The sequence below is a fragment of the Sinocyclocheilus rhinocerous genome, unplaced genomic scaffold (assembly GCF_001515625.1).
Source record: "Sinocyclocheilus rhinocerous isolate Xijiao unplaced genomic scaffold, SAMN03320098_v1.1 scaffold496, whole genome shotgun sequence".
Taxonomy (NCBI): Eukaryota; Metazoa; Chordata; class Actinopteri; order Cypriniformes; family Cyprinidae; genus Sinocyclocheilus; species Sinocyclocheilus rhinocerous.
The window spans coordinates 900612-910610 of NW_015632471.1; the positions used below are offsets into that span (position 1 = coordinate 900612).

The window sequence follows — 9999 nt, forward strand, 5'->3', positions numbered from 1 at the left end:
AGTTAGGCCTGTCGCAATAATCAATATATCGACTTATCGCGCAATATATGTACATGACCTCAATAATTTTTGGTGACGCAATATATCGCCCATTTACTTAAAAATTAATGTCACCATGTTTTGTACATTCCACTTGTGCCTGTGTCTTTTGCAGCTTCTCGAACATAACTTGGTGTAGTCATAAGGAGCTAGTTCAAATTAAAAAAAAACTTCTACAAAAAAAGTTTAATCTGCAGATATGGCCTTGTTTAGGGATCTGTGCCTTTGTGCATACGGACATCTGACTGCTAAGTAGTGGTTGTGTTTTTCAGCAATAGTGTGCACCCTTCATTTCAGGTCAGGGAAAAATCTGTAGATGAAAAAATCTCCATACAAGTTCTTTGTGCCTTTTTTCTTTTTTTCTACTTGTTACTTTGCACTTTTTGTTAGAAAATGTTTATTTACCATTTATTCAGGTTTTTTAAGGTATCTAATATTTTGATACTTAATTTCCATGATCTAAATATTCTTAAAAATGTCCAGCCGGAGCGACGAGGCATAAACATTAAAACCCATTACAAACGAGGCATTTGTTGCATCCAGTGGGGACATAATTACGGATTATAATGATTTATACTGTCTTTTTACGCGTTGCGTTGCCGGCCGGAGCATAACATAAAACCATGTCTGCATTTGTGATCGGAGAAATGACAAACAACAAGCGCTACTCTACACTGCTCAAAACTCGCGTTTGAATCGTCAGTGGCAAATTCTTTAAATATAAAAAACGTACTTACAGTCTGTGAGTCAGAACAGCCGGCATTGTAGTCTACTCTCCCAGGATCAGGAAACAGTCCTCCATAAACAGTGTTGTAAATACAACTTAACCACTGATTTCTAGTCGTATCCTCTTTTGGAAGACCAAACAAAGTAGTTCCGCTTTCACAACGAAACACAGCGTCACACACGGCGGGTTTGAGTGAGCGAAGGCCAGAGGCCTAGAGTGAGCGGAGGCGGGCTTGAGTGAGTGGCGGCGGGCGGACTTGCGGCAACCACATGTGACGACCCCGGGCTGGACTCCGCTTTGGTCACTGAGGGAATACATCAACTTTCACCGTGGACGAAGCGGAGTTCAGCCCAGGGTCGTCACATGTGGTTGCCGCTCATTCGTCGGATCCGCGCAAATCTTCCCACATCGTGACGTAGACATGTGGGGGCGTGTTAGAACGAGCCGTTTTAGGTAGGCGTGGTTGACTCTTAACTTTTATAAAGAATATCTCTTTGGATTTGAGACTTTAGTCTTTGCAACTTTACAGATCTTCTTTATGCACCAAGAGCTTGTAACACTTCAATGAGAAAGAAAAAATTGAAATCGCATCATATGACCCCTTTAATGTGATTTTGTTCACTTGAACAAAATGCTTTCTATTCATGATTGCATGATCAAATATTTTGAATCCTGTGGTTTCCAGTAGTTGCTGTTGGCAGAGAGACTTTATGAAGCCACTGTTTGTGAACATGACTTGTAACCAGCATTATGCATTTGTAAACCTGAATCGCCCAATGAAAATACTTAATTGCTGGATGTTGATGGACATTAAATGCTACAGGGAGAGTAGACTATAATAGTTGCACATTGCTTTCTTATGTCTCAGTTATGTTAATAGTTAATAGTTAGTTTGGTGCTTGCCTACTATTTGTTATTATACGTTGTATATAGAACGCCGTCCCTGTGGGCTAGGATTTATGGGCTATTTAGTGATGCATCATTTCAGAGGGTAACCACATAAGCATGATTCTGCTAGAAAATCAACCATGTCGCCCAAAGATAGCTTCCTTGTTTTGGTTACAGTTACTATCAGCCAAACACCGGGCTACACTTCTATTTTTACAACCAATTTCTGATCAAAATTGCAGTTATAGAATTTTTTTTAAAAAGTTCACCCCCTTCATTGTATGGAAAAAAACAAACAATGAAAGTAAATGGTGACTGGGGGGGGTTATCATCTCCTTCTGTGTTCCACTAAAGAAAGTAAGTAATGGTTAGGAGCAACATGAGGATGAGGGTGTATAAATTGTGTAGATTTGCCAAGGTCCTGTTTTGTGATAAATCTCTACTGCCCTCTTGTGGGCACGCTGTGAAGGGTTGCGCAGAATATGGTCATTCGTCTCATAATAATTTTTGGAAGTATTATAACAATAATTATAATACTTAAAATGCCAATACTCAAGTCACTTATACTTAATACTTACAAGTGTCACGTGACATCATAATACCCCCTCCCCCTTATTATTCGTCCAGAAATATTTTAGATTCTTTGATATCACAGTTACAAAAATGCATAAGGATAACATAAAGATGTTGAATATGAAGATGCTTTTAAAGAATGTCCCTCTAGATAAGAATGAAATACAAGATACGACGCAAAAAAGGAAAAAGAAACGCACGTTCGTGTCTATTTAGAAGAATTGTTTTTATGGTTTATATAAATATTTAATATACTTTGAGATCATAGTTTAAAGAGCTTAAAAGACAAGATGTTTAAGAATATTTAATTTTTTCATTTCAAGTATGTACCACTTGTTAATAATAAAATACAAAATAAGACGCAAAGAAGAATATGAGAAATGCACATATAATTTTCTCTTCAGAACAGTTCTTTTCAATTATTTATATGTTTTAGATACTTTTAGATAACAGTCGAAAGTTAAAAAAAAAAGATGTTTAGCAATATTTTATAAAGAATATGACAGTAAAAAACCAGAAGTTATTTTCACTAACTTCAATAAATTCATTTTGTAGAGAATTTTAGATTTCCCGTGTTTTAAAATACTTACGTGCGTAATTTTAACTGCTATTTTTTTAAATATTTTTTTGTAAATGTACATCTAACGTAACGCAGAGCGCGCGGAGGATTTCCTGTGTTTGGCGCGGAAGGATCTGTGCGCGCTGTTGAATTTGTGGAGATTTCCTGTGGAGGCGGAGTGATACGTGAGTCGTGCGTCTCTAAACGCTTTCAATGCGAGTCAATGTGAATTCTGCACCTCTGGACGAAACATGGCGACGTCGCTGCATGATGGACCCGCTAACCAGCTCGATCTGCTTATCCGAGCAGGTAAAAAGACCACAGCGCTTGCTCATCCTCGCCAGCGTGGCTTTGTTTGGGGCGCAGCAGAGCGGTGCTCGCGCCGCAGCGCTGAGATCCGTGAAGTTGTGCTGTAAAGTTAATGGAGGGCATTTCAGGAAGTGATCACCTTGGTTGGCAACCTGCATGGCGTTGCCTAATTTTCTTATCTGCTTTCTTAGAGTGCTGAAAAGTAGCGTGAAGGCGTGTGTGTTGTGTTATGCGTGAGCAGCGTGCACAGTGTTGAGTTTGCACGGCGCTGAGGGCGTTTTAAATGTGGACCGTGTTAGAATAACGGGTTTCTCTGGAGGTGGTGCGCTGCTCTGAAACCAGGAAGTGGGAGAGATGTTGTCTTTCCTACGTCTTTGCCACGCTGTCTGGAGTCGGAAGGACACTGAGTTTTATTTTTAACTCTGAAATACAGCTTTCTAAAATGTGAATTTTAGTTAATCTATTGAGTGCATTTTATCTGTAATAAAATAACGCCTGAGATCATTACGTTTAACGATTGATTTATTTTGATGCCTCATCGTCAAAGGAAATGTGGCATATCGGATGAAAAAACACACGCGGAGCAACTATATTATAACCGCATTTTTATTCATTAATAGTGTTAAAATGTATGTCGAAAACATTGAGTTTGAGTAATAAAATCCATGTTTGCTTCATGTCGCAGATGTCCCGTTATCTAAACGTGGTCGCACTGCTTTCTGCACATTTCAGCGCTCAATGTTAAGCTCAGTGTGTAACGTTTATCGCTTAATTATTCCTTTAAACGTAACTTTGTCTTTTATGACCTGAAATGTGTTGCTGTAAAAGTGTCGAGTGACTTTTTTTTTTTCCTGTGAATGTAGATTTTAGAGCTAATTTGATGGCGGAAGCATTGTTATTCCACTGGGCTGTCTAAATTTTGAGTGACAGCGCTTGTTGTCCAATAGTATTGGCGTCGCGTTCGAAATCCTACACCTGACCAATCGTCTTGCCTTTTTCTTGGGGCGTTGACCAGAGAAGAGGCCAATCAGATTCGGGGCGGGGATTGAGTGGCAGGAAGCTCGGAGAACGTCTTTAGAAAGAACTGGAGGGAAAGCTCTGACGACTCTGTAAACACGGAAGTGAGGAGGGACAGCACTACTTTCTAGTGGACCGCTATTTTAGTGACAGAAAAATAGTACCACAATGTTAAGTCTTCTGTACTGGTGGTTTACGATTTGCTGAATTATTGATAATAATAATGTATTTATTATTATATGAACAGCAACAATGACGTGATTAGATATTTAGCAGCTGTTGTAGTGTTTTATGAATATATATGTGAATGTTCATTACTTGTTCTTATTGGCAGAAGGTTTTTTATTTATTTTAATTAATTTATTTGTTTAAAGAGCTTTTAGTATTGTTTTGACTTTTTCGAATTTTAAAATGTTATGTTTACGTTTTTACTTTAGTTTATTCTTGGATAAAAACATACTTCTGAAGCAGTTGTTTGGCCTCTTTAAGGAATATTTAAAACATAAATAAAAATAGTCAACAGTTATCATCCTCGTGTTCTTCCAAAAATGATGGTATGGAACAACATGAGGGTGAGTAAATTATGTAGTATATTTTGTGTGTAAACTATCATTTTAAATGTATATCTACGAGGACTGAACGATATAACACTTGTAGTTCAAAAGGAATGTTAGAATTTTTTTTTTCTGTTTTATAGTAATTGTTTGAAAGCAGGCCATATGCAGAGCATATATCATGTACACCATAAGCATTTTGTTTTAATATCTACACTTTCATGTGTGTCCTGTCTCCAAGGGCAGAGCTGTCTGAATACAGGAAGTAAATGCATGCCGGGTCACCCATTCTAGAGGACACTGTGTGTATGTGTTTATGACTGGGTTTGCCTAAAGATAGCCCCCGTGTGCAGCAACAGACACGCATAGCCAAACTTGGGCAGGCTCAGGTTGTAATGGGAGTTGAGTGACGGCTTGGATAGACTGGCACAGGTGCTAGTGGCTCTGGATGTTAACGTCAAAGGGAGCAGGGCTGGAGGTTCTGTCCTATATATGCATGAACTGCTTGTCTGAGATCAGCCTCTCCGCACCTGTTTCTAAATAAGTGCGTCCAAGGAAGTGACTTGTCAGTTAGCAGATGCTTTTATCCAAACTGTCTGAGAGCACATTAATTGGGCTTTGAGTAGACTGATTGCAGGTATGACACTCCTGGATCTATTTAGGTGCAAAGGCAGAATCTCAAGAAGGCTATAGTTCAGAGGTTGCACAATTTGTATTAATAGGTCCTTATGGGATTTACGTATAATGTTCTCTCATAACCATTTGTGTTGGTTATATTTAGTGAATCCTTGTTAGAGTGCTCAACTTGCATTGTCTGTCACTCATGTCATCTCTTTAACTTTTGATTATTTGCAGTGACAAAGCGACTGGAAGGCATATTTTCAGTGTTAACTCCTCTTTAACTGTAGTAGTGTTTTAAAGCTCTTAAGTACCATATTAAAGTGTCAAACACGCACTTGATTTAGTCTCCATACTAAATGGATGTCACTAAAATAATTTGTTCAACCATAAAGGTTTTACAAGAGAAAAAATATTATAAATCTATTTGATGAACTTTTTGTTTTTGATTTATAGCCATTGCTAGACCAGTTTTCTCGTCACCCATGCTTAAACATATCACTCACTCTGTGGGGTTTGATTGTGGGATTTTTTTTAATCATAATTTTTTTTAATATTATGATATTGAGTAACCATGAATGCACGTTTTCCACCCACTAGCACCCTCTATTGTCAGTTAAGTGTACAGATATTCAATTTGAAACATGAGGTTGCTTGTGTACCAGCAGTCCAGTGCATGGGGCATTTGATAATTACACTACTGTTTAAAAGTTTAGGTTATTTATAGCCATTGCTAGACCAGTTTTGATTCTCTGTGGGGTTTGATTGTGGGATTTTTTTTAATTATAATTTTTTTTAATATTATGATATTGAGTAACCATGAATGCACGTTTTCCACCCACTAGCACCCTCTATTGTCAGTTAAGTGTACAGATATTCAATTTGAAACATGAGGTTGCTTGTGTACCAGCAGTCCAGTGCATGGGGCATTTGATAATTACACTACTGTTTAAAAGTTTAGGTTGGGAAGATCAAAAAAAATAATAAACTTTTATTTAGCAATGGTGCATTCAACTGATCAAAAGTAATGCTTAATATATTTATAAGTTTACAAAAGACTTCTTTTTTTGAAAATTCATCTTTTCCTTGAGAGGAATAATTGACATTTTAAAGTACATCAAAGTTGAAAACATTTATTGTACATTGTAATAATAGTTCACACTATTACTGTTTTTACTGTATGTGTGTGTGTTCTGTCTGTTGCAGTGGAAGCATCAGTTCATGGCTCTGTACAATGCTCTGACAAAACCATTGAGGCTGCTGAAGCTCTTCTACACATGGACTCTCCCTCCAGCTTGCGTGGGGACCGGAGCCCAGGTGAGCACTGCTCTGTCACTTCTAGCTTTCACATCACAAAACAAGGCACTGTTGTAGAAAACCACACCATGGGGGAAAAGGAAGATCAAAAAAATAATAAACTTTTATTTAGCAATGGTGCATTCAACTGATCAAAAGTAACGCTTAATATATTTATAAGTTTACAAAAGACTTCTTTTTTTGAAAATTCATCTTTTCCTTGAGAGGAATAATTGACATTTTAAAGTACATCAAAGTTGAAAACATTTATTGTACATTGTAATAATAGTTCACACTATTACTGTTTTTACTGTATGTGTGTGTGTTCTGTCTGTTGCAGTGGAAGCATCAGTTCATGGCTCTGTACAATGCTCTGACAAAACCATTGAGGCTGCTGAAGCTCTTCTACACATGGACTCTCCCTCCAGCTTGCGTGGGGACCGGAGCCCAGGTGAGCACTGCTCTGTCACTTATAGCTTTCACATCACAAAACAAGGCACTGTTGTAGAAAACCACACCATGGGGGAAAACATGATTTCCAAGATTTTATTTTTCTGTTGTGTAGAGGTATTTGTGCCTCCATGTGTCAACACTTCGGAGTTCCTGCATGCTGCCATGCGACCTGATGTGCTGACAGAGACCGTGGTGGAGGTCAGCACAGAGGACTCGGAGCCCATGGAGGTGGTTACGGTTTTTCAGGAGCCTGAGATGCTGGAGATGGAACCCACCAAAAGAAGAAAATGTGAGAACATGAACATTGGCAAAGGCAATATTCAGATAATTTTTTTAGTTAAATGGGATGTCTGTGAATATATTTTGTTAACTTCATTTATATTTCTTTATATATTTCTTTAATTTTTAAAATGAAACTTTTAACTGTCGTTTGTTTAATCTTTTCAGCTGGGCGGAAACCCAAACCCCATCATATTTCAAACGGATCTCCAGACCTGGGCATCAAGAAGAAGTCTAGAGAAGGGAAAGGTATGTCTCATACATTGTGTTATATGCATGATATGCTTAATCAATGGGTGAGGAAACATCTGGGTCATATTTAACGGCAAAATCAAAAAGGAACTGTGATGTAATGTACCATAATCCAATTTTTTTCTCGTTACTTTGATGTATTTCTGTTGTACATTGTATACATCATGATAGTATTCATTATACTCAATTTTGGGTAATTTGGGTAATCAGTACTTTAGAGAGCAATAAACGTGTAATTAAAATGTATAATAAAAAATTTGTAATTGTAATGATTACACTATTGATCCCAAAAATTATACATTATACAACAATTATATATATACTGATGTTTATTTTATACATACACACACACACACACATATATACACATATATATATATATATATATATATATATATAAACATCAGTATATATAATTGTTATTATTTAACGATTATATTATTTGATGATGTGTTCTTAACAGGATTTGTGACATCCATGGCAATATTTATTTTTAAATGGAACCGATTATATTCAGTTTTTACATCTGTTGTGTTTTGCTAGAGTGTCAGTGGCTGTTTATTTGCAAGTATTAATCAGTTGAACTTTTGTGATTTATTTCTGTTTTCTTACAGGAAGTACATACCTGTGGGAGTTCCTGTTGGACCTGCTGCAGGATAAGAACACTTGTCCCAGATACATTAAGTGGACACAGAGGGAGAAGGGCATCTTCAAACTGGTGGACTCCAAAGCTGTGTCAAAGCTCTGGGGCAAACACAAGAACAAACCAGACATGAACTATGAAACCATGGGCAGAGCTCTCAGGTGAGGAGCTTGTGTGTGCAAACACCATAAGATGACTTTTTCCAACACGTTTTGCAATGCCATATTGACCAGTTGCAATTGGTATCCATAACTAGAACTACCTGTTCTAATGTTGTATTTGTCTTTGTTTCTCTCTCTCAGGTATTACTATCAGAGAGGCATCTTGGCTAAAGTAGAGGGTCAGAGGTTGGTGTACCAGTTTAAGGAAATGCCTAAAGACATTGTTGTCATCGATGACGATAAGTGTGACCCTGGTGATGATGTAATCGGAGAGAAGACCTACGAGCGCGTTCCTCCCTCATCTGACACTCTATTGGCAACTGACCTCTCCAAAACCCCTGCTATCTTGAGAGGGGGCGGAAGGACTGTGGTCCATCCGGGTTCCCCAAAAGCTAAAGCTGCGCTCACTGCAACTCCTGTTCAGCGCATTGTAACGGTCTCTGCGTCAGCTGATCCATCACAGCTGTCCCATGCCACCATTATCCCCAATGCACCCAGGTAACCAGTCTTAAATTTGTGTAAAAAAATTGATTTTTCAACTGTTATGTTTTAAAACATAATCTTGTGTCCAGGACTGTGCGGGTTGCTATGCAAGTGCCGGTCGTAATGACAAACTCCTTGGGACAGAAGATCTCCACTGTGGCCGTGCAGTCAGCGAACTCTTCACTCTTCACTACAGCGCCCACCAACACCGGCTCAGCAACCGGTGCAAACGCACCCAAAGTCCTAATCCAGACCATGCCAACAATGGTTCCTGCCACGGCTGAGAACGGTGACAAGATCACGGTCCAGCTCGCCAAGATAATCACCATCCCAGCAGCCCAGCTTACACAGTGCCAGCTACAGGCCAAACCGGGCATCAATCTGATGGGCGCCTCCCTTGCTCTCCGAGCCCTTGCGCCCATGTCTGTGGCGCCGGGGGCGCAGGTGGTCAGATTGGCAGTTCCAGCCCAGCAGAGTCCAGCTCAGGGGAAGACGCAGGTCCCCGTTTCAATCCAGACGCAAACTCAATTCCCAATCTCCGTTCAGATGGCATCTACTCCGGCATCAGTTCCAGTTCAGATCCAGATTCAACAGAGCCAGCTTTCTCCAAAAGCAATAAGCGCAGAGTCGAAACCCGACAGCACTTCGGCAGAACAGCCTGAGCAGGACAATCCCACACAGGAAGCAGCAGCAGTGGTGATCGAGGAAGGTTCAAATCCACAGACTGAAGCAGAGAGCTGAAGAGTGATGCCTTTTGTCAGTCATGAACAATAATAAATGAACTTATATTCCCCAGATACCATTCAGTCACATTCTGGGAGTACAAACTGGAGATTTGTTGACTTGTACAGTTTCGGAGTTCAATTGTGGTTTCATTTTATATGTAAAAAAAAAAAAAAATCAGGCAAAGACCACAATTCTCACATCATGTGGATTAAATCTGGATGTCCATCATTTCAATTATGAGTTATTAAAGGGACCAATGTAAAGGACACTACATTTCTCTTTTTAAAAAAAAAAATCTTAACTTTGACACTAATAACAGCTAAGCATAACACTAAGGAGTGAGTAGTTGAAGTAGTCAAGTATGTGAACCTTTGAGGGAGGATAAATTCAACTTTTTATAACTGGTATAAAGTTTTTTTTTT

The 9999-nt window shown here is 38.8% G+C and overlaps 1 protein-coding gene across 2 annotated transcripts in view; it reads left to right on the forward strand.

Annotated features, from left to right (window-relative positions):
• LOC107742505 (ETS-related transcription factor Elf-2-like) overlaps positions 1-9845 on the forward strand; it is a 27831-nt gene extending 17986 nt beyond the window's left edge. Inside the window, exons 4-9 of one of the 2 annotated variants that reach the window (XM_016555501.1) lie at positions 6491-6601; positions 7146-7322; positions 7481-7561; positions 8179-8368; positions 8510-8866; positions 8941-9845. In XM_016555501.1, the coding sequence (XP_016410987.1) occupies positions 6491-6601; positions 7146-7322; positions 7481-7561; positions 8179-8368; positions 8510-8866; positions 8941-9592 (1568 nt within the window). In that variant the 3' untranslated portion in view covers positions 9593-9845. Of the gene's footprint in view, positions 1-6490; positions 6602-6901; positions 7032-7145; positions 7323-7480; positions 7562-8178; positions 8369-8509; positions 8867-8940 lie in introns of those variants that run through there. The other variant, XM_016555500.1, reaches the window with a different exon arrangement.
• The last annotated feature ends 154 nt before the right edge of the window (positions 9846-9999 follow it).